This window comes from Dipteris shenzhenensis, chromosome 31, assembly GCF_047967505.1.
Source record: "Dipteris shenzhenensis isolate YYH24624 ecotype China chromosome 31, Dip_SZ_1.0, whole genome shotgun sequence".
NCBI classification, from domain to species: Eukaryota; Viridiplantae; Streptophyta; class Polypodiopsida; order Gleicheniales; family Dipteridaceae; genus Dipteris; species Dipteris shenzhenensis.
In genome coordinates this window covers 47,926,255-47,951,581 of record NC_141626.1, presented here as the reverse complement: position 1 = coordinate 47,951,581, position 25,327 = coordinate 47,926,255, and the positions used below count along the sequence as shown (strand labels likewise).

The 25,327-nt window shown below is 46.6% G+C and overlaps 1 protein-coding gene across 4 annotated transcripts in view; it reads right to left on the bottom strand.

Annotated features, from left to right (window-relative positions):
• Positions 1 to 25,327, bottom strand: part of LOC147881556 (pentatricopeptide repeat-containing protein At1g11290, chloroplastic-like) — a 51,514-nt gene that overhangs the window by 13,656 nt on the left and 12,531 nt on the right. For all 4 annotated transcript variants that reach the window (XM_087370294.1, XM_087370296.1, XM_087370297.1 and 1 more), the window contains exon 2: positions 8,157 to 8,236. In XM_087370294.1, coding sequence (XP_087226420.1) covers positions 8,157 to 8,236 — 80 coding nt within the window. The remainder of the gene's footprint in view (positions 1 to 8,156; positions 8,237 to 25,327) is intronic.

Below are 25,327 nucleotides of genomic sequence, written 5' to 3'. Positions count from 1 at the left end.
ACTCAGATTCGAAACCAAAAACAATCTTCCGAGTGCACCAGATACGCTACGTGAACACCGTAGAATGGTACGGAGAAAAAAACTAGACTTCATTCGTCGAAACGAGGAGGAGCTACTGAACATTTTGTTTAGTAACAACTCTAAGGACTTCTAGCAGAGATTTCTAGAAGGACGGTCCCCTCCGCCACTCACTGACACCCAGATCTGGTTTGATTATGCACGCACACTTTATGACATCCCAAATCAGCAAGTCCCTAGCCTCTCACACATGCCTCATCCCACATCTTGCACCCTCTTCACTAGAGGAGGGGTAAAGGATGCTGTAATGAAACTTCATAATGGCCGAGCGAAGGATCATGAGGGACTATGCACTAAGTTCATTGCATATGGGATTAACCTCCTAGCCCTGATCTTAGCAAAGCTTTTTAATGAAGCGGTTTCTTTGGGATTTCCACACACTTGGACCATTAACACTATCTCACCCATCCACAAGGCAGGGGATCCCATGAGCTCGGAGAACTACAGGACCATTATGATTGGACATGTCATGTCCAAGATTTATGCATCAGTACTTGACTCCAAGGTTAGCAAACTTGCAGAGTGTCGAGGACTCAAAGTAGCACGACAGTCAGGCCGGATTCCGGCGTGATCATGGAACCATGGACCACATTCTAACGCTCAGATGTATCATCGAGGAGGCGAGGTCACGGAAGCAGAGGGTTTATTATTGCTTTCTGGATTTTTGCAAGGCATTTGACACGGTCCCGAGAGCCCGCCTTATACGACGCCTATAGGACTTGGGTTATGACCAGGAGATCATTTGGGCTGTCATGGCACTTTACGAGAGAGTTTCTGGCAGAGTTCGGGTAGGATCCGGGTGGACAGACGAGATCATGAGTACCATCGGGGTCAAACAAGGGTGTCCTTTGTCGCCTACCTTGTTTGGCCTCTACATTGACGAGCTTGAGACAGTGATGCAGACACAGGGGGGTGTAGGTTGCTCTCTTGCGGGCACGCTGATCCAAATTTTGCTCTATGCAGATGACATGGCTCTCTTGTCTTCCTCAGCAGAGGGGCTTCAGAGACACCTAGACGCACTACAGTCCTTTTGTGAGTCTCATGCTTTGAAGGTCAACCTGGGTAAAACCAAGGTCATGATCTTCAATACATCTCGAGCCATCATGTGTCAGGAGCAGTTCACATTTGCGGGGTCATCTATTGAGATAGTTTCATCATACACTTATCTTGGGGTTATCTTCTCCGGAGCGAGCTTCACTATGAGACCCGCGATGCAGGCACGCTTGAGTAGAGAGTATGCCTCATTGGCCAGGCTAGAGAGGCAGTGCTTCCGCTCACACTTTCAAGATCCAAGCACAAAGGGGTTGCTTTTTGACTCCTTGGCTCCCCTAGCGGGAATTTACGGCAGTCCTTGTTGGGAGCCAGACTTGTCGGATACAGAGTGAATCCATGTGGAGCGGCTACAGGTTCTCATGCTATCACGGATGATTCGTGGTAAGTCATCTGTTCCTCACCAGATCATTTAGGCTGAGTTTGGGTCACCCCCTTTACAGCTAGATGCTGCATTTCAGGTCATCACATATCTGTACCAAGTTAGGGAATATGGGGATTATACATCGAGGCGTAGCAGGCTACCATGGATAGCTCTATCCTCTTCTATGGCACTTGCAGCAGGAGGAGATCAGAGGTGTTGGTATGCACGTACAGAGAGATGGTTTGAGCGACTGGGGCTCCACATGGATAGACTACCTCCCTTCTAGTATAGCATGGATGCTCCATTCTCTCCCCTCTTATCACACAAGGTCAACCAGGTTATCCGTGAGGATCTACTACAGCTACACACTTTTCGGACCTAGTTGGAACCGAGTGAACTCCCAATGAAGCTTAGCTTCTACAGAGATCACTTCTTGCATATCACAGCAAAGGGTTTCATTGACCCACCAGGACACACACACATTCACCTACCCCACTCGATGAGGATCTCTCTGGGGTAGTTCTAGGTCTCTTCACAATGACTTCGCATCAAGAGCGGCAGAGTAGAGCGACTACCCAGGAAGCGGCGCATATGCACACTATGTGACATACAGGAGGTTGAGACAGAGGAGCATTTCATCTTCAGGTGTCCTGTGTATTATGAGATCCGAGGACGTTTCCACTACCTCTTCAAAGATAGTTATGGGATTTTAGCCCATTTCCTCTCCTACCCAGACCAGCGGTGTTTGGCAGGTTTCATTCATGAGGTACTTAGACACCGCGAGAGGATACTTCGAGCATGGAGAAAGGAGCAGACTTCTTTCTTGTCTAATCGCTCTCAGAGCTCTATCACGGAGTTCTTTCAGCTAGATCACATGGACCCCCACGAGACAAGGCCTCAACATGACTGTGACCTGGAGCCTGTGACCCGACAGCCCAACCGACAAGGGTCACAGTAGCCCTGGTCAGATGCAGAGCTACGACCAAGAGACGTGCCAAGACCGCACCTCTGAGTGGCCGATAGCACTCTATTGCCAACTTCATGCCTCCACTGCCTCATCCATCCTGATATCTTGTTGTTGCCGATGATGATGATGATATTGATGATGATGCTGAGATTGATATATAGTCCACCATCGACAGGACTATGTTGTGCTTAGGACTTAGTATTGCCATTCTGCATTTTTGCATTTTGCATTGGTATGGATGCTCATTTAGTAGCTCCACTACCACAGCTTGTTGTATCAGGATTTTCATAGTCTCATAGACCCATCAATCTTTCGAAGACTTTAATAAACTTTCTTTCTTTTCTTTCTTTCTCTCTCTCTCTCAGGAGCTTACCTCGAATCAGCTCAAACAAAGGAATGTTGAACTTACTAAAGTGAAGGATGCACGCAAAGATGGAAAATGGGCAGTATCTAGGGATGGACAAGCCTTGATCCGTGATTTCAAATCTAAACCCAAAGACTCTCGGTCTTAAACTAATAGCCGTTTTTTTTCTAAGATAAAATTAGTAGCTAGTTATGCATCTAAATAAACTGGGGCTGAGCTGATATACTTTCCCAAAGACTCTCTGTCTCTAACTGATGTTGATGATTTTGGTGTGTGTTTTTTTTTTGTCCCATAGACCTGCAAGGTCTCTTGTGGACGTTAATATATCTTCTTCTTCTTCTCTCTCTCTCTCTCTCTCTCTCTCTCTCTCTCTCTCTCTCTCTCTCTCTCGTATAGTGCATACACATACACCTCGCACAAAGGTTTAAAGAAGATCTTGCTGCGCATTACACGATCATTCACCGTCACATGTTACAAGTACAAAATCAAGAAAGAGGACAAAAACCAACAGATACAATTAAGGCTCGAGGATATGAATAAGCGTTTCAAGCAGAGTGGACTCGGAGTGGATAGCAAAGCAATTCACAAGACGGGATGTGCCTCATCTTCAGCTTCAGCTTCAGCGTCAGCCATGGCCTCATCTGCAGCCACGTCCACTCCAGCTACTTCTTCAGCTACAGAATATACCCATGACAAGAGGTCCTACATCGACTTCCCCCCCTCTCCAGTGACACCGATCTCCGCCCTCTCTCCTTCTCCTGCTAAGTTATAGTCTCCCCATCCGCTTCATTACCTATGTCACCTATATCGGAGGTGTCATACATTGTCCCACACTACTCCTCGACTTTTCTTTCCCCTCTCCCTCTCAACCAGTCATCTCTCCCACACCCAGCTAGTATCATTCCACAGTCATCCCCTTATCTCAACCAGCTAGCCCAGTCACCGCCCACCATTTCGCTAGTTTTGTACCACAGCCTTTTCAGTTCCAGCTTAGGCGAGGACCAGCTGACCCATCACCAAATGGTTGGGAGTCTCTGCTCATGGAGGTACATAGCATTCATATACGCAAGGTGGAGTTGATGCGCTTCGTACAAGAGCAAACCCACTTCACTCAGGAGCAAGCTCGTGCCATACAGGATCAGGCCCGCGTCATTCAGGAGCAGGTTGGCCTCATCCAGGGGCTCAAATAGGGCATCTTGCAGCTTCAACAGGAGGTAGCAGCCATACACGCAGCCCCAGGAAGTACCCCAATGGTCGAGACACAAATTGCGAGCATGCTATCTGTAATCGAGGAGACATACAGATGGGTCGACGTGGCCAAACGGCAACCTTTTCTAAGGCAACCATTTGGGCGCCCTTATTGAGCAGCAGCAAAGAGCCAGTAAGGCTCTCAACATCAGAGTCTGTGGCATTCCACGCCAGAGGCTACACCGATGAGCGATGCGACTACATTTGTGGCCACTGCTCTTGGGGTAGCTGAGCATAGGATTGAGAGGACACGGCGGGTGGGGAGAGATCCCAATCGAGAGCTGCCCCTTATCATATGATTCCATGATGCCTAGGCACGACTCTTAGCTCTACGGCGTAGATTAGTCTTACGGGACCAGCCATCAATATCCATGGATGAGGATCTCACCCCCTTACAGGTTGAGGAGAGGCGTACTCTGATTAAGCAGCAAGGATGGGAAGTGGGCGGTAGTTCGAGATGGACGAGTCCTTGCAGGCCCCCGTCGGACATTTGTCCCTCCTCCCACATAGGGGGGCAGGTCAACATACCGAGATCATGTCCTGTACCATTTGAAACTATAATGCTACCTTATGGTTAGAACCAGGAAACTTCTCGGAATCTTATGCAGGTCGCGACATAGTCTTTTATACAGAGACACATCAGAGTTCAGAGCGCCCACTACCAGTAGTCAGCGGGTACACATGGGAGTCTGCTTATAGAGATGAGACGAGGGACACAGGGGGAGTACGAGGATCGGGAGGAGTAGCAGTTCTTTACAAGTTCGCCCTTTTGGGAACCATCTCAGAAGAGCAGCTGGATACAGACGAACAAACACCCGGGATTTGTTCGTTACAATATGTTAGTCCTCCCCTGACACCTCCCACTTTGCTCGAAATGTCCAAGAGGAGACAGAGACATCACCACATGCAGCTCTCTACCAGAACATTATCGACTTCTCGAGCCGTGGGAAAGTCCTTCTGTTTGGGGACTTCCACACGAGGACAAGGGTCCATCGGGTACATCTTCTCGATTTCAGAGATGATTCCATTTTACTGCCAGACATTGATCTTGAGGACGCACAAGTTTCAGTTGACAGAAGACGAGCTACGAGGATGAGTGCAAGGCTTTACGAACCAAAGACGGTATGTGAGATTGGTACGTAAAAAGAAGCTAGATTTCCTCCGTCGAAACAAGAAGGAACTACTGAATATTATGTTTAGTAACTCTAAGGACTTTTGGCGGAGATTTCTAGAGGGGTGGTCCCCTTCACCACTCACTGACACTCATGTCTGGCATAATTATGCACGCACGCTTTATGATATCCCAAATCAACCAGCTCCTGATCTCTCACCCATATCCGCCCCACATGCTGCACAATTTTCACTAGAGGGGTGTGAAGGATGCTGTGATGAAACTTCATAATATGACCAAGCGAAAGATCATGAGGGCCTATGCACTGAATTCATTGCATATGGGATTAATCTCCTAGCCCTGATCTTAGCAAAGTTCTTTGATGAAGCTGTTTGTCTGGGGTTCCCACGGACCTAGACTGTTAACACTATTTCCACAAGGTAGGGGATCCCATGAGCCCGAAGAACTACAGGACCATTATGATCGGACATGTCATGTCCAAGATTTATGCATCAGTGCTTGATTCTGAGATCAAAGATTGGCAGAGATGCAGGGACTCGGAGCAAATGGACAAGCTAGAATTCGACGTGATCATGGGGCCATAGGTCACATCCTCACACTTGAGTGTGTCATTGAGGAGGCGAGGGCACGGAAACAGAGGATTTTTTGCTGCTGTGTGGATTTCCGCAAAGCCTTTGATATGGTTCCAAGAGCCCGCCTCATCAGGCGTCTGCAAGACTTGGGTTATAACCAGGAGATCATTTGGGTTGTCATGGCACTTTACGAGAGGATTTTAGGCAGAGTTCGGGTAGGGTCTAGATGGACAGATGAGATCACGAGTACTAATGGGATCAACAAGGGTGTCCTTTATCACAAATCCTGTTTGGCCTCTACATTGATGAGCTTAAGACAGTTATGCAGACACTGGAGGGGAGGGATGCTCTCTCGCTAGCACTCTGATTCAGATTTTGTTATACGCAGATGACGTGGCACTCTTATCTTCTTCCTCAGCAAAGGGTCTCCAGAGACACCTAGATGCACTGCATTCCTTTTGTGATTCCCATGATTTCAAGGTCAACCTTAGTAAAACCAAGGTCATGATCTTCAACATCTCCTGAGCCGCTATGCACCGGGAGCAATTCACTTTTGACGGGTCGCCGGTCGAGATTGTTTCATCATACACATACCTAGGGTTCTGGCTTGGTTTTTGACTCCTTGGTCTGCCCAGCAGGGATGTATGGCAGCCCTAGTTGGGGGCCGGATCTGTCAAATATAGAGTGGGCTCGAGTGGAGCGCCTACAGGTTCTTATGCTATCATGGATGATTCCCAATAAGGCGTCAGTTCCTCACCAGATAATTCAGGCCGAGTTTGGGTCATCTCCACTACATCTTAATGCAGCATTTCAGGTTATCGGGTTAGGGGGTATGGAGATTGCACTTCTGGACGCAGCAGATTACCGTGGCTATCATTGTCCTCTATGGCACTATCACCAACAGGTGATCAGAGATGCTGGTTTGCACGTGCAGAGAGATGGTTTGAGCGACTGGGACTCCACATGGATAGACTCCCCCCCTTTCAATATAGCGTTGGCACGCCTTTTTCCCCTCTCCTATCTCATGAGGTCAACCAGGTAATCTGTGAGAATCATTTGCAGCTGAGCTACGACTAGGAGACGACACACGACCACATCAGCGAGAAGCCGCTAGCACTCTATCTCTCACTTTATGCCCTCACTACCTCATCTCCCTTGACGCTCTGACGATGAGGATGTTAGTGTTGTGTAGACAATCATCAATCTGACATGACTATGTAGCACTCAGCACTTATCATTTTGCATTCTGCATTGGAGTGGATGCTTGTTTAGTAGCTCCACCCACACAGCTTGTTTGCATTGTATCAGGACTTTTTAGTCTCATAGACCCATCGGTCTTTCGAAGACTTTAGTAAACTCTCTCTCTCTCTCTCTCTCTCTCTCTCTCTCTCAAAGTTTGATACTGTTCGGTCTCTCGCTATAAGATAGGAGAAGAACTTCTCAAGAAGGACACAACGGAATGACTAGGTTCGTGAGAGCCAACATCGACCTTTCAAGTTTTCAAAGGTGACTCGAGGAGGGCTCCACTCATGGTAGTGTTGCCACCTATGGCAGTGTCTTCTCCAACTTCTTTGTGTGTCCTCAACATACATTATTGGTGCACTACAGTAGAACAGAGAAGAATACAGCTCAGCGCGGAAGGGACAGAGGGTAAGCACGAGGCATAAAGGCTGCTGGCTGCAGTACAAAGCCAGCCAGTGGACTGGCAAGAAAGGAAAAAGGAGCCTGGGCCGAGCAACGCAAAACAGGGGAGAAGCGAGATCAGAACAGGGAGGCTGAGAAAGAGATGGAGACGCAGAAAGGGAGGCAGCGGCAGAAGAGGGAAAGGAAAAACAAGGGAGAGAGCAGGGTGGTAGCTCAGGTCCAGCAGCACAGTATATGGTAGTCTGTACAATCTATGATCAAAATTCTGAAGTTTATTCATAAATGACCTAGCTAAGCAATGAACCTAGCAATGAACCTATCTTTAAGAGAGTTTCTTACAGCCGATTAAACACATATATGACAACCAAATCCAAGTAAATGCAGTAATGCTACAATTTAAAAGACCAAGGTTTTCCATCTACAGTTGAATTCACAAGAGTTATGGAAATGAATTCTTCTACCAAACACTTCAAATTCTTGGTGAGCAAAACCCTGGAAGGATTAAAATCTCAGCTAAGAACCACCTTACTTTACCAAGTTCACTTACAATGGTTGAGAAAGTGAGAGGATAGACTGAGAGTAGCACAAATTCGAATTTGTAAGGCAAATAATAGAAGTAATTTTGGAAAACAAAAAGAGTTGCTTATACTAAAGCACATCTAGAAAAACCTCAGCTAGTTCATCTACCAACATTCTCTCTTATATGAACAATTATTTGCCAATGAGTGCGGACTTGCCTTCTTCAGCCTGTTGTCCAACCACTGAGAAGGATCTGCAAAGAATTTATTCCACAGTCTCTCTCTATTCAAAACTTGCCCTACATTCCCCAAAAGAAAATTAGACATCCTTGGCAACTTCTAGACATTGCAAACTTGCATCAATTGAAAGAAACTCTAAACTCTCTGTGTGTATGTGTGTGTTCACGTCTGTCACACACAAAGATTTTGTCTCTTGCAATGTACTACCATACCAACATCACACGTCAGAAATGAAGCACTAACACACGCATTGCATGTTTCACTTGTGTTTCTTGCTTCCCTATGGAGGCCCATTTGCTTTATGCCTTCTACTTTTGAGGAAATGACACCATGCTTACATCTAGTCTTCAAAGGCTCCAAAAGGTGACTATGAAATCAAAAGAAACTCAATTTACTCACCATCGGCATCAGGTAGCAATCGCATTACATTTACACTTCTCATATCTGGCTGAAGATCAACTCTTGCATCAGTTCAATTTCTTAGTTATTAAAGCATCTTAAGGATGCACTTGGGACAAATCGAGCTGGATCATATTGCGTATCATACAAATATTGCAATGAAGTCTTGATTTTACTGTGAGCTTTGAAGTGGTAAAAGGGCTTTTTACAGTTAGTGGCTATCTCATGTAGTAACTATGCATAGGCTAGTGGTAACGAGGTTGGAGTTTGAGATGAAAGGCGGTGCTTCCTTTCATATAGATGTGTTAGTATAGGTTGGTGTGTGTGAATTTTTCATGACACCTCTCAAGAGTCGTCCTGTTCGGGAACTTGTCTTATCATTTATCTCCAGATTAAGAACTTGCTCATATATTAAGTTACAAGTTTTAAGGTTTGTATGCTACACTTTAAAACTGGTAACAGAGCACTCAGCTCTTAAAACCTGTAAGGGTTGTCAAAGCGCTGCTGGATGCTAAGGGATGCTGGCCGAGTGCTGCTACCTCTGCTGCTGCAGAATGAAGGGAGAGATGCCCTTTTACAGGCTGATCCTCCTCTAGTTTGGCAACCAGCATTAGGACCAACTCAGTCTGTAACAGGGCCAACCCTGTCTGTGCTGGTGGACCAGCCCTGTAGGGGCCCGACTGGCTCCTGGACCCCAAAGCTGCTGACATGGCAATCTGACAACTGCAATGTATCATTTCCCCCCTGCAAATGTAGCCTGCTGCTGATGTGCCTGTCAGTATGGTACCTGATGAGCAGCCTGCATGGCTGAGGGATGCCCGTGACGAGACACCTGGTGGGTAATTGCAGGCTGACTGTAAAAGCCTGCAACAGCCAGGCATTTCAGCCCAATAGCTGGCCAAAACACTGCCACAAGGCAGTCCCAAAATGGCAAATGACACTCCATAAGCCTCCATTTGGGCTACATGCAATGCCCATGTGGCATGTGCGTCAGTGTCTTTATTGGGCTAACCCTTTTTCTGAGCTAATTCCACTCCTTCCATGCTTCGTTCCATTCCCTTAATCCGAATGAATGCTTTTATCCAACTTATACGACTGGACCACCGATTCAAGAAGCTGAGTCATTGAGGAGTATTCCTAATCGTGGAATGCTTCAGAATGATGGAATAGGCGAATCCAACAAAACTATGGTGTTGTGTGGCTGGCCTCAATCTAGACTCTGTGGGATGAAGTCTTGAGCTATCCCAAGGTGATCCATGCTCCATGAGCAACGTGGATTTGTATGTATTTGTCCCTCCCTCAAGAAGAGGAAATGTTGTTTGTGGCCTTCTGGCAATGGTTCTATGTCTGACAAGGGCCAACGATAACCCCTGTCAGTTGTGCTCCGGTGCTGAACATGGACGGGATATCCCCAAGCATGATCTGTGCGTCCGCCCTCTGTCGAGTGTGTCGTGTTGTTGGCTCTGGATCTCTACTCCACCAACCACTTGTGATCTAGTGATATGTGTGATCTAGCTAGAAGAACTCCGTAATCATACTCTAAGATGAGTCTGTCGGTGTGTCACGTCCCTATCTCTACAATCTGAGTAGGTGCTCTCCATGCCTACCTGCCTCATGGATGAAGGTGGTCAAGCATCTCTGATCTGGTAGGAGAGGAATCGAGTCCACAGTCATCTCTGAAGGGACAATGATAGTGGCCTTCGATCGCACAGAGAGAGAGAGAGAGAGAAAGAAAGAAAGAAAGAAATTTTATTGGAGTCTTCGGAAGACCGATGGGTCTATGAGACTGAAAGAAAACCTGATACAAATCACAGTAAGGGTGGAGCTACTGAAACGAGCATCATCACCCGTGCTGAATCCTAAGTCTGATCATACATAATCAAATACATCTAGATGTAACAATGACAAGAAAAGGACTGGAGCGGAGCGGAATCCTTTGTATGTCATGTCGCCCTGGCTGGTGCATAGCCGGTGATGGGACGCTGGTGCCCATCAAGGGGTGCCGTGTGTCTCGGTCTCCTAGACGAGGCTCGATGCAAAACCAGAGCCACCGTGACTCCCGTGGGACGTATCCCGGGTCTAAACAATGACGGGAGGTCCACCAGAGTGATCTATGTGTCTCCTCAATGTCTCATGTATCGTGCTACGATCGTCAGGTCGAGGTCTCTGTCACGTCTGCAGCCAGAGACTGGACGATCAATGTCACTCAATGGGAAGAACTCTGTGATCCTACTCTGAGAGGTGTCTGATGATGTGGCCAAGCCCGTCGCTTGAGTAAGTACTCTCTATGTCGGACTCCCTCGTGAATAAAGGCTGCGAGGCATCTCTGATCTGGGTAGGCGAGGAATCTGGAAAGGAGCCCAAAGCCGTCTCTGAAGACACAATGGTAGCGACCTCGAATCTCGTAGTACACTGGGCACCCGAAAATAAAATGCTCCTCCGACTCAACCTCTTGACAGTCGCACAATATGCATAAGCGATGCTCCCTAGGAATCCCCTCTGCTCTACCGCTCTCTATGCGGAGGCGGTGTGATGATACCCGAAACTGTCCGATGGAGATCCGTAGTGAGTGAGGCATATGAAGCTCAGTGTACCCCAGTGGTGTGATGAATCCCTCCTCCGAAATGCGAAGACAGTAATCTCTGTAGAAACTTGGCTTCACTGGAAGCTCCCTCGGCTCCAACCAGGTCCTAAAGGTGTGTAGCTGCAGGAGATTCTCTCGAAAGAGAAAGAAAAGAAAGATGTATTAACGTCCACGGGAGGCCTCGCGGGCCTATGGGACAAAGTACAAAGTACACCAAAAAGGAAAAACTCATACACGCCTCAATGGGCTAGGGCCCTTGCTAAATGTTAAATTGATCTAAAGAGCTTAATAGCTCGAGCAAAATCAAGTATAAATCAGATACAATTGAAGTAGACTGAGAGCTGGGACTCAGAAACCAAAACTCAGCACCATGGTGGCTCGTCTCGGAGTGGCAAAAATATCTCAGATCTACGTCTGTCGGGTTGTGCCACGTTGTGGTGGCGAGGGAGGGGGTGGTCTCCTCAACCTCTAAACCCGTTGGGTTATGTTTAGAGTGACCCCTCGTCTCGAGTGGCGCTCCCCTAAGGAAAGCAGTGATAGGTCGGACCTCAATAGAGTGTGCTCTGGTCGCTCTCCATGCCGCATGTGGTCTCTTTGTCCCTCTCTCAGTGATCCAAGCTGCCCGCATATCAGCTAGCTCCTCCTCCTCCACCATGTTGTGTCCTAGAGCTGACTCAAATGCATAAAAGCTTATGACGTGTCGATGTGCCCTGTCAACCTCTATATCTTGTGGTATGGTCGCCTCCTACTGCTCTCTAATCTGTCATAGTAGAGTCTCCCTATGTCGGCGCATCTCAAGCAGATAGAGGCCAATGCAGACCTGATCATGGAAGTGGATCAGTCATGAGAGTGGGCCAAAGCCGCTCCCTCCTGGTAGAGGCATCCCCTGATCTCATAGTAGGCTAGGCAGGCACATAGAAAATGCTCATGTGTCTCAACCACTCCCAATGTACATAGCATACAAATTCGTTGCTCTCTGGGTATTGTTAGCACTTAGCCCTGGTATGAGCCTTGTAGGTCAAGTCAACTCTATGAGTTAACTTCTTTGGTCCACCATATGGTTGACTGGGGGCCATATAGGCCACCCTTTGTATTTTCCTCTTATCCATTTGAGCAGTACTACGTTTTGCTCCAGCTTGTTGTTTGCTTCCCACATTCCACTGCCGTTCCATTGCTTCTTGAACCCAACAGTGGTACCAGAGCAGGTTCTCTTGCTCCTACCTGCCTTCCCTCGTGCTCTCCCATTGCTCCTACTTGCCATTTTGCTCCACCTCAATCCAGTGCCTCATTTTCATCGCCAAAAACCTGTTTTTTGAGCAGAAAAACAATCCAACGGCTGTTTTTTAACTCTTTGAGGTTCAATTTCGACGTTTTTTGAAATTTTTGAGCTACCCGCATACAAACAACCTTGTCTCGCACCATTTCGGCTAGGAAATTTTTTGTCCGTAAATGTACGGACCTGTACAGCCAGGTGCGTGCTGCTGCCATGAATCCATACGACTTGTGAGAAGTTGATTTCGAGCATTTTTGGGCTGGTTTTTGAGGTTTTTTGCTCACTCTTTATGGTCATTCACGCCTTCCTCGAGGCACTCCAACCTACTCTAGCACCATTTGGCTGGCATTCTCTCCCTCTTGACTCAAATCTGCCTGGTACAGTTGGATTTGAAGCTTTACACCCTCTTTTATGTCACGTTTGTACACATTGCAATGACATTGAGGTGATTTTGCTCTAGAAATTGGGGCTTTTGTGTCACATTTGCAGATTTTGCAGTGACATTTTCTTATTTTGGTCACATTTTGAGGCTTTTGCAGTATTTTTCCTATTTTGACTTCATTTCCACTCCGACATTGGGGATTTTTTATCTATTGCTGGCAAATTGCGCAATCTTCTTAGATTTGTAGGTCATTTTGTCACATTTGTTTTATTTCAGCAAAATTTGGGGTTTTTGGTCATTTGCCCCAAATTTGACAGTTTTGCCCTTCTAGAAATTGAGGGTTTTGTCAATTTTATAGAAATTTGCATTGACATTGGCTTGGTATAGCCATTTTTGCGCATTTGGTAGACATTGCAAACAGGAACATTGACATTGGCTTGGAATTGCAGGACACTCGGTCACATTTGCAACTTGTAGCACAATTTGGGACTTTTCCCAATTTGCCCTCTTTTTGGCATATTTGCCCTCTCAAAATTGGGGCTTTTGCCAGATTTGTTGTCCATTGCAATGACATTTGCTTTATTCAGCTAAATTTGGGTATATTGATTTGGGCTTGTTGTCTTGTCAAACTTGAGGCACGCAACCTCCATCCGGGACATTTACAACTCAATTGATCATTGGATACATTTGCAGACGTTGCCCCTTGTTTTGGGCTGATATTTTTGCAAGACAGCTATCTTTGGTAGGGGGGTTCTTTGACCAGACAGATATTGTTTTGTACATCATATTTTTTGGGACAGCACGTGCATTTAGCTCATTGTTTGAGCAGTCAATTTATAGTTGGTCAATGCCTGACATTTGCTGTATTTTTGGACAGCCAGCTCATTTTGCAATGAAAGCCTTGAGGCTACTCTTGAGCATGCATTTTTCCTTCACGGATTTATTTTAGCAATTGGAAGCAACAATTAGATGGGTATGTTCTCCACTGAGGACAAGCTCGATGGACCCAACTATCCCATGTGGTTATACATGGTGAAACATTTGCTGGTTGCAAAAAAATGTTGGGGTATTGTCTCAGGATCGGACCTTTGACCTCCCTCTGCGGCTCCCACTCCGACTACTACTACAACTAGTGCAGCTGTTACAGCCACCTCTGGATCTACTCACTCTTCTACTACTACTCCAGCCCCTCCTCCCACACCCGAACAAGCCAGATGGGATGGAGAGATGCCCAAGCACATTCTATCATTGCTTTTTCAATCAAAGACACAGCATTCCTCACATTCAGTCTTCCAAGAAGTCGAAGGTTGCATGGGACATCTTGGCTAACCTTTACCAGGTTCACAATAAGGCACATGTTGCTTTCTTATGCAAGCAATTGGAGAATGTCAAAATGGAAGAGGGGGACAGCATGGATGCATACATCACAAAAATCAAGATTTTCAAGAGCAGCTCAATAATGTGGATGAAATTATTTCAGATGCTCAGGTAGTGTCCACGGCACTCAATGGACTTCCTGAGTCCTACCAAGGGTTTACTACTACATTGAGGTTGGTTGCCGTGGGACTTCCTGAGTCCTACCAGGGGTTTGCTACTACATTAAGGTTGGTTGCCATGGGCAATCCCAACACTTATATTTTCGACCAACTTGTTTCCCTTCTCTTGCAGGAGGAGCAAAGTCGCACAAATTGTGCTGCCTCTCAAATTGCAAATCAGACTTTTGTCTCTAATCACAAAAATAAGGGAAAGAACAGGTAAAATTACAGCAAACCCAAGCCTTCTGGAGGCTCATCTATTGCTGGACACTCATCTAATTGTACCCCATTTGATGCAAAGAAGAAAAACAGAAAACGCTGTAATTATTGCAGGAAGCCAGGACATGACATTTCCGAATATCGCAAGCGCATCGCTTCTGAAAAGAAAAAAAACCAAAAGGGACTTGCTGTCACTACTACTGCTGCTGCCCCAGATCATGGTCATAAGGCAGCAAACATCGCTCACCATCAGTGGGCTTTCACGGTGACATGCCAGTGCCATCCAGAGAAGCATGCTACAGCCTTGTCTGTCTGAGATTCTAAGTCAAATTGGTGCTTCGACAGTGATGCTTCCAAGCACATCACTTCTTGAAGATCGCTTTTTCAGACATTGGGGGCTGCTCCACATGGTGGCACAGTGACATGTGTCAACAATGCATCATATCCCGTGAAAGGGATTGGCCAAGTCGAGGTCGCTTCAATTTCAGGTGATATGATCACGCTCATGGACGTTTTGTTTGTCCCAGGTATCAAGAAGAACCTCATCTCCATTGCAGCCATATCCTTGAATGGCTTTCAGGTTCTCTTTGATGGTTATCGATGTGCCGCGTATGACAACCGGTACGATGACAGCATTGTACTTACTGGGTCACTTTCTTCTGGGCTATATCATCTTGATGTTTATGACAAACACCCTGCTATAGAGGCAAATTTGGTAGCTGAATCTTAATTTCAGATTCCCACTTATTGCATGGGTCACCTCAACTACAGAAGCTTGGTTAAAATGCATTCACAAAACATGGTGGTCGCCCACAAATCCAAAGCAGCCAATGTAGAGTGTTGTGCCATACACTTCTACGAGTGCACATCCTCCACCAACAGCTCCTGCTCAGCCTGATATACCTTTAGTTGATGATCATGCTATTGAGCAGGCAGTTGCACAGGAGAGTGCTGTCATTAAACAGCAAAAGTCAGTCCCGAGATGGCTCTTGGGCACACTCAGGGACAGCAAACAAGCTGAGCCTTTGCCAGCCTGCACTAGAGGTGCGCATAAACAGATGCACGGCAACTATTTGGCTGTAGCTTTGGGCTGCTACTGCTTGCAATGAGGAGCCTTTATGTCACAAGGATGCCTTTGACAACAAGGAATGGATGGATGCCATGAAGGCTGAGCTTGAATCCATTCATGCAAACAACACTTGGGAGTGTGTGGCTTGCCAGCAGGCAAGCGTGCCATAGGCACAAAGTGGGCCTACAAGGTGAAAAGGAAAGCTGATGGCAGTGTTGACCGCCTCAAAGCCCGCTTGGTTGCAAAGGGATATGCACAGCAGCACGGCATTGACTTTGAGAAGACCTTTGCTCCCACCTTACGCATCAAACACTTCAGGTGCATATTTATGTAGTCAAATAAATTTTTCTTTGTATTCATCCATGGAGAGATCATGCTTCCCCTGGAAATGTTCCTAGAAGCACTCTCTCTCCAACCGAGCAAAAGCACCCCGCCCCCGTGTGAGTCTTGCTTGGGCTGCATGAGTCATCGTGAACATGGGTCCTGTGACGACTGCTCCCAAATAATTGTAGGACTGCACTATCTCCACTGGCTCGCCACAGTAAGTGAAGCTAAGCACTGTGCATGAGGTGTTGAAGACCATAACCTTGGTCTTCCCAAATTTGACTGTCAGGTCTCTCTCTTTGCAGAACACCTCTAGGGCCTCCAAATGTCTCTACATCCCTTTGCTGAAAATTATATAAGGACTATGTCATTAGCGTATAGCAATATCTGTATCATGAGGTCGGCTAGCAATGATCCCTCACCCCCTAGGCGGTCTATGAAGAATGTGATCTCATCGATGTAAAGCCTGAAGAGGGTCAGTGAGAGTGGGCAGCCCTGCTTCACCCCGATCGTGCTCTCGACCCAATCCAATAAACCACCTGAGGGACTAACTCTGCCTCTGACTGACTCATATAGGCTCATCACACCCCAGATCAAGGTCTTTGGAATCTGCATCTCCTATAGTCTCCTGATCATGCAGGATCATGGCACGGTGTCAAAGGCCTTCCGAACATTTGCAAAGCATGTGTAGACTTTCTAGTGTCTAGACCTCACCTCCTCATTGATAGCCCTCAGAGTGAAGATGTGATCTAGAGTAGAGTGTTGCCTGCCTATCCTAGTGCCCGCTGCCCCCGAGCCTTTGTATGACTGCAGAGCTCGCTCTCCAATACCGACCCATAAATCTTGGCCAGAGTATGGCCAATCATGGGTATGGTAATTCCCAGTATCCATAGAGTCCCCGGCTTTGTGTATCCGCACAATAGTGGTGGTGCTCCAAGCAAGTGGGAAGCCATGGCATACATCCCGGTTGAACATCTGTGCTAGGACAGGAGCTAAGACCTGCCCATGTGCAAAGTGCTCACTCTGTAATGTTGGGGTGTAAAGGCCCTATGTAACATTTATAGTTTGTATACAATGTGAAACCGGTTCGTTGAACCGGTTCCACCCTAACCCTAACACATGAATAAAACTCATGGGTTGTGGTGTGCCCATTATCCATTCTTCACACCCACACATTGTTGACTCTCGTCTCCTACTCTCTCTCACTCTCCACTCACTCCATCAACTGGTATCAGAGCCTGGGAGCTCACACCCCCCGCACACTTGGCGACAACCCCCGAATACCCAGTGACAACCACACACGAAGCAACTCCAACCGAATGCTGAGAAGACGCAGAAGCGTGACGAGCAGGACGACGAAGCACTGCACGGAGGTAAAGAGCGCACAGAGAAGGTCGCACGCGCAGAACCGTGCAGCGAGTGCAGAAGCTGACTGTCAGAACGTTGCACGACACAGAACAGCGTGGAGCGAAAGAACGCGCAGAGCATCCCGAACACAGGTGCGCAGAGCAGCCTGAACGCAGCAAGACCAAGAGCAGAACACTGCAGATTTGGGGAAACAACGTCTAGAATTGCCATTTTGGGGATGTTGGAAGAGGTGAAAAACGTGCTTGTGAGATAAGAGGTTTGAAAGAAAATTCCCGTTCTTCTCAACGGGTGTCATAACGGGGCATATCCCCCCTCCCCCCGTGCGAATGCGTCCTTAAACCGTTATTTATCGCACTTCTAAAGGGAAAGAAGAGTGCCCCCATTACGGGCCTTGGAAAATCCCATTTGCGACGTGGTTCGAAGGGCGTGTTTGTGTAGTGGTGGCACACCCTTGTGAGCATCCAACGGTGATTTTGTGACACTTCGAAAACTCGACTCTCAAGGTACTTGCTCTCTAGACCCTCCTTGTGAATATCGTCCACTTGCGGAGTCGTGGTTCGCAGGTACCTATCACATTGGGCACTTTGGCAATGATATTGCGTGACATTCGTCACATAACAGTGTGATTGCACCAGTGGGTATGCTATTGATGCATTGAGAGCACTTTTGATGCCTATTGCGCTTGGATAGCGCTTGCCGTTCAAAGGGCTTTTGTGGTTTGGATGCATATGCGTTTAGGAGGAAGCTATTGGATGCCGTACATGCCTCACATGTTCAGAAATTGAGCTCTAATCAAGGGGCTTTTGAAGATAGAGGTGTTATTGTGCATTGGACAAACTGCAGCAGGAAGTACATGCCATAAATCCTCGTCAAAAGTGTTCAAATCAAGGGGCTTTTGCCTATTTGCAGTTCTGAATTGTTTGCCACAGATTGGGGGACTGTTACATGCCTTTTGGTCACTAATTGAGCACTTTAAGCTGGGGAAATTGTGCCATTTTCTGAGTATAACAGTAATTCACTGTTTCGGGACAGTTTCGGGACTGTTTGAGTCTCGTTTCGTCCTCGAACACTCATTTTTTGGTGTTGTACCGTCATTTACTGTTTTTGGACAGTTTTGGTGGAGCTTTCCTGCTGCTGTACCGCATTTTCGAGTGCTATAATTGTCATTAAAGCTTGCTGTACCGTTTCTGCAGCAAGTGGGAGGTGTTATTTATCTGGGAGTGTTTCCGCGCTTTGGAGATACTTTGTTGAGCACTTCTAAGTGCTTGCAGGGAGTCACACACTTTATTTCTTGGTTCTATTTGCTGATATGGCTTCATCAGGAGAGAGCTCATCTTTGCTCCACATCCGTAGGCTTGAGGGTGCTAAGAACTACGACATCTGGAGGACCCAGGTGTACAATGTTTTGTTGCAGAAGAGTCAGCATCTCCCTAAAGGGTGTCAAGCCCTCCGCCATTAGTGATGAGCAGTGGCTCAACATAGATGAGCTTACGCGTTCCACACTCATGCTATCACTTGTGGATTCTCTTCTTCTTGGGATACAGGATATGCCCAATGTATGGGCAATGTGGCAGCGGTTAGAGAACACTTACTCTCAAAAGAGTGCCACAGGCAAGGTTTATTGGCTCAAGAAGCTTACAAGTCTCGAGATGAAAGAGGGAACATCAGTCAGTGCACACATAAATGAGTTTAAAAGCATATTCAGCCAAGTGCTTGCACAAGGGCTGAAACTAGATGAGGAGGTACAGGCTGTAATTCTCTTAGGTTCATTGCCAGAATCTTGGGACACTTTCAGGACAGCCACAAGCAACTCCAATCCTCTCTTAAATGTGGCAGATGTGGAGGGTGCCATCCTGCCGGAAGATATGAATCGAAAGAACAACTCAAGTGGGAAAGGGAATGCATTGCAAGCACGTGACCGAACCAAGAATAGAGGCAAGAGCCAGGACAGAAATGGTAGGAGCAAGTCCCGCTCCAAAAAGGATGTTGAAAGCGATCATTGTGGCAAAAAGGGACATCTTAAAAAGCAATGTTGGAAGTTGAAAGCAGAAAAGAAAGAGGGCAAGCAAAAGGCAGATGCAAGTGATGATCCGAAGGCCATTGTGCCTCATTCTAAGAAGTCTTCTGTCAAGATAGAGGAGCTGAATTATGTGTCTGATGGCAGCCATTGCTCTTCAGATCTTCTTTTTACCTCTACTATCAGTGCACACTCTCTACATGCGGGGTGTCTCTCAGATCTTAACACATGGCTGATTGATTCAGGGGCTTCTTTCCATGTTACTCCTTTCAAGAACAGCTTCAGCAAGTACCGTGTTCGGAAGCCTCAATATGTGTATTTGGGAGATAATCATGCATGCCTCATATAAGGAATGGGTGACGTGAAATTGCAGCTCTATGATGGTTCAGCTTTCATGCTTCATGATGTACGCTACGTCCCTAAACTTAAGAAGAATCTCATTAGTACGGGACAGCTTGATGATATGGGATATCACACCACTTTTGGTGCTCAGAAGTGGAAGATAGTAAAGGCCAAGATGGACCCTCTCTCTCCATTAGTTGCTGGAAAAATTGTTGTATCTGGTGATGCTTCTGTTGCCGAGCTGCCAAAGGTTTCATTGTGGCATAGCCGGCTTGGACACATGAGTGTCAGAGGAATGGAAGAGTTGTCTCGTCTTGGTTATATCCCGTCTCTTAAATTTTCAGTTTTGAAAAATTGTGAGCATTGCATTTATGGTAAACAGAATACGTGTCCTCATAAGAGGGGTTTGGGTAAGAAAAGCTCACAGTTAGAGCTTGTGCATACAGACACATGTGAAATGCCAAATCTATCACTTGGGGGGGCAAAGTATTTTGTTATATTCATTGATGATGCCACACGTAAAGTGTGGGCCAGTCCTCTTCGTTCGAAGAGTAATACCTTCATGAAATTTAAGAAGTGGCTTGCCTTGGTTGAGAACCAAACGGGTAAGACACTCAAATGCCTGCATTCTGACAATGGAGGGGAGTATGTGTCGAAGGAGTTTGATGCATTTTGTGACTCCAAGGGTATTAAAAGAGAGATCACTCCTCCTTATAACCCACCTCAAAATGGAACTGCAGAGCGTATGAATCGAACCATTCAGGAGAAGGTTCGGTCAATGTTGTCACATGCTGCACTATCCCATGGATTTTGGGCAGAGGCCATGCAAACGGCCATTCACCTCATCAACAGATCGCCTAATAAGAGGCTGGATAATAAGGTGCCAGAAGAGATATGGAGTGGAAAGCCTCCTTCTTATAAGCATCTGCGAGTCTTTGGTTGCATAGCGTACGTACATATCCGCAAGGATTTGCGCAACAAACTCGAGCCTAAGTCTCATAAGTGTGTATTCCTAGGATATGGTGATGATGGGGAGATGGGATATAGACTTTGGGATCCCGCACAAAGGAAAGTCATACGCAGCAATGATGTGATCTTTCATAAAATAGCATGCACAAACAGCCCATGAATGCTCCAGAAGGCTGAAGGGTTGTATATGATGAAGATGCACATCCTGGACAGCAAAACGAGAGGGCTGTACCGCAGCAAGAACAGCCCCAAAATCAGCCCAATCATGCTGCAAATGATGGTCTTGATGACCAACAGGAAGAGGAAAACGATTTCCCAAATGTTATGCCACCGCTTGAGGAGCTTCCTGACATTATCTTACAACCGTACCTTGAAGGACACATGCCAAATGATGATGATATGCAGGCTGAACAGCCAGCAAAAGGTCAGGAACATTGGGTTCGGAAGTCCACTAGGATCACAAGACCACCTGATAGGTTTGTCCCAGGGGCTGATTATGTCATGCTTACCGATAGTGGTGAACCCTCATGCTTGAAGGAAGCAATGCAAAGGGATGATAAGCTCAAGTGGGAGCTTGCCATGAAGTCAGAGATGGATTCTCTGAAGAAAAATGAAACTTGGGATTTGGTGCCATTGCCTAATGGTAAAAAAGTATTGCCATGCAAATGGGTTTACAGGCTAAAAGAGATACCAAATGCTAGGCCGAGGTATAAAGCCAGACTGGTTGCCAAAGGCTTTAAGCAGGAATATGGTGTTGACTTTGATGAGATCTTTTCTCCTGTGGTTAAGATGACTACCTTAAGGACTGTGTTAGCCTTGGTCGCACATGAAAACATGGCATTGGTTCAGATGGACGTGAAGACTGCTTTTCTTCACGGTGATCTCCATGAGGAGATATACATGCAGCAGCCTCAGGGTTTTGCAGTAAAGGGAAAAGAGGATCTTGTGTGTAAGCTCAAGAAGAGCCTTTATGGTTTGAAACAGGCACCAAGGGAATGGTATCATAAATTTGATGCTTTCATGAAATCCCAAGGCTTCAGGCGAAGTGACACAGATCACTGCTTGTACACCAAGAGGGTATCAGATGGTAGTTTGCTAATTCTCATTTTATATGTGGATGATATGCTTATTGCCGATAAATCTCTCAAAGAGATGGATGTCTTGAAAAAGGGTTTGCATCAGACCTTCGACATGAAGGATTTGGGACATGCCAGCCACATTTTAGGTATGCGTATCACTCGGGACAGAAATCAGCATTTGCTTTATTTGTCTCAAGAGGAATACATTGGCAAGGTCTTGCATAGGTTTCATATGGAGGGAGGGAAGACTATTTCTACTCCGTTGCCTCCACATTTGAAACTCAATGCTAAGGACAGCCCGCAGAGTGATTCTGAGAGGGCAGAGATGGCCAAGATACCTTATGCTTCAGCTCGTGGTAGTCTCATGTATGCCATGGTTGCTACACGGCCCGACATTGCCTTTGCAGTGGGAGTCATTAGCAGATATATGGCAAACCCTGGGAAGAAACATTGGGATGCAGTGAAAGGTGTCATGAGGATCTTGCGTGTAAGCTCAAGAAGAGCCTTTATGGTTTGAAACAGGCACCAAGGGAATGGTATCATAAATTTGATGCTTTCATGAAATCCCAAGGCTTCAGGCGAAGTGACACAGATCACTACTTGTACACCAAGAGGGTATCAGATGGTAGTTTGCTAATTCTCATTTTATATGTGGATGATATGCTTATTGCCGGTAAATCTCTCAAAGAGATGGATGTCTTGAAAAATGGTTTGCATCAGACCTTCGACATGAAGGATTTGGGACATGCTAGCCACATTTTAGGTATGCGTATCACTCGGGACAGAAATCAGCATTTGCTTTATTTGTCTCGAGGAATACATTGGCAAGGTCTTGCATAGGTTTCATATGGAGGGAGGGAAGACTATTTCTACTCCGTTGCCTCCACATTTGAAACTCAGTGCTAAGGACAGCCCGCAGAGTGATTCTGAGAGGGCAGAGATGGGCAAGATACCTTATGCTTCAGCTTGTGGTAGTCTCATGTATGCCATGGTTGCTACACGGCCCAACATTGCCTTTGCAGTGGGAGTCATTAGCAGATATATGGCAAACCCTGGGAAGAAACATTGGGATGCAGTGAAAGGTGTCATGAGGATCTTGTGTGTAAGCTCAAGAAGAGCCTTTATGGTTTGAAACAGGCACCAAGGGAATGGTATCATAAATTTGATGCTTTCACGAAATCCCAAGGCTTCAGGCGAAGTGACACAGATCACTGCTTGTACACCAAGAGAGTATCAGATGGTAGTTTGCTAATTCTCATTTTATATGTGGATGATATGCTTATTGCCAGTAAATCTCTCAAAGAGATGGATGTCTTGAAAAAGGGTTTGCATCAGACCTTCGACATGAAGGATTTGGGACATGCCAGCCACATTTTAGGTATGCGTATCACTCGGGACAGAAATCAGCATTTGCTTTATTTGTCTCAAGAGGAATACATTGGCAAGGTCTTGCATAGGTTTCATATGGAGGGAGGGAAGACTATTTCTACTCCGTTGCCTCCACATTTGAAACTCAGTGCTAAGGACAGCCCGCAGAGTGATTCTGAGAGGGCAGAGATGGCCAAGATACCTTATGCTTCAGCTTGTGGTAGTCTCATGTATGCCATGGTTGCTACACGGCCCGACATTGCCTTTGCAGTGGGAGTCATTAGCAGATATATGGCAAACACTGGGAAGAAACATTGGGATGCAGTGAAAGGTGTCATGAGATACCTGAAGGGTACGAAGGAGATGTGCATTTGCTTTGGTAAGCATGATGCCATTGTTCATGGGTACACATACTCAGACTATGCAGGTCATCCAGATAACCGGAAGTCTACTACCGGTTATGTTTTCACTTTTACAAGTGGTGCAATTTCATGGATATCTCGTGTACAGGGATGCAATGCCTTGTCTACTACTGAGGCAGAGTATGTTGCAGCTGCTGAGGCTTGCAAGGAGGCCTTATGGCTTGCTCGGCTTGTGGCAGATTTGGGATTCCCTGGTGATGTTCCGTTCTTGCATTGTGACAGTCAGAGTGCCATCCAGTTGGCATGAAATCCTGTTTTCCATGCAAAGACGAAGCATATTGATGTGAAGTACCACTTTATCCGTGAGGTGATTGATGGCAAGTTGCTTCAGCTTGTCAAGATTCACACGAATGATAATCCTACAAATCTTCTGACGAAGAGTTTACATGCCGAGCGGTTCGCACATTGCAGATCACTCATGGGTGTTAGATGAGGCCATTTTCAGATTTGTATTGGTCTTGTATATCATTGTATACTTGCTGTTTTTTTTTTTTCCTCTCACTCTCCTACAGGCATATTGCCTTTAAGTGGGAGGTTGTTGGGGTGTAAAGGCCCTATGTAACATTTATAGTTTGTATACAATGTGAAACCGGTTCGTTGAACCGGTTCCACCCTAACCCTAACACATGAATAAAACTCATGGGTTGTGGTGTGCCCATTATCCATTCTTCACACCCACACATTGTTGACTCTCGTCTCCTACTCTCTCACTCTCCACTCACTCCATCATGTAGGACCTCATCATCATGTGCTCTCCGATTATGTAATCGACGGAGTGCAGCCCATACATTCTATGTGGTGAACAAGAGACAAGTGGCAGGCTTGGGCGTCCGGTGGTGTCTACATCTGGGCATCATAGATGAGCATGCATATGTGTGCCACACACCTGGGTCAGCGATGGGAATAGATGGCTTCCCCTCCAATATAAACCCCACCCAGTGGTCGGGTCTCCTCCTGGATAAGATCTTACAATCTCATCCATCCTGTGTGAGAAAGACCCGCCTCTTATGGCATGTCGATTGTCGAAAGATCCTCTACACCTCAAATGACATCAGATGACCCAAGGCCCGCTCCCATGTGAGGTGGGCTCTTGCCTCTCTGCACTTGTCATCGAGACTCAAACCAAAGGTTTTGAGGCATCTTCCCATCTCGAACCACTGAGACAATGGTGTCCGAGGCACGAGCAAGGTCTATATCATCCCCAAGTAGGGCTGGAAGCTCCCTGGCTAAGTGACTCACGTACACTAGGTTGAGCGCACGGTTAAAGTGGATTTGGACATGTGCAGTCGCAGGGGGATCTCCTCCCTATGGCTGGCATAGTAGTAGAGATATGGAAGGCCAGGTATGAGTGGTCAGCTCCGAGTGGGGGGGAGGGGGGGGGGGGGGGTACAACGAAGTTGTGTATCCATGAGACAAAGCCTAGTGGGCCTAGTAGGTAGTCCACTGTACTTGTCCCGTTGCCATGTGGGAAATAAGTGCGTCCTCCAAATGATAGCCATCTCTGAAGACCATTATAGATGATCAGGTCATGGACTGCCCCCAGCTCAAGTAGATGTCACCCATATCCTATCACATGTGGGGCATCTGCAAAGTGCCTCAATATCTCGAGCTCAGCTGTATCTAGCTCTTGCGAAGTCTAGTGGGCCCACCTATTTATCTCATGTCCGTGCATTGAAGTCCCCCAGAAGGAGGTGTTTCCCTATCTGGAGAACTCTGTGATGTCATCATGGATTGTCTCATATGGGTTGTGTCCCTCCGTGCAAAGGAAGCACAAAGATTTAGCTAGCCGAAAGAAGATGT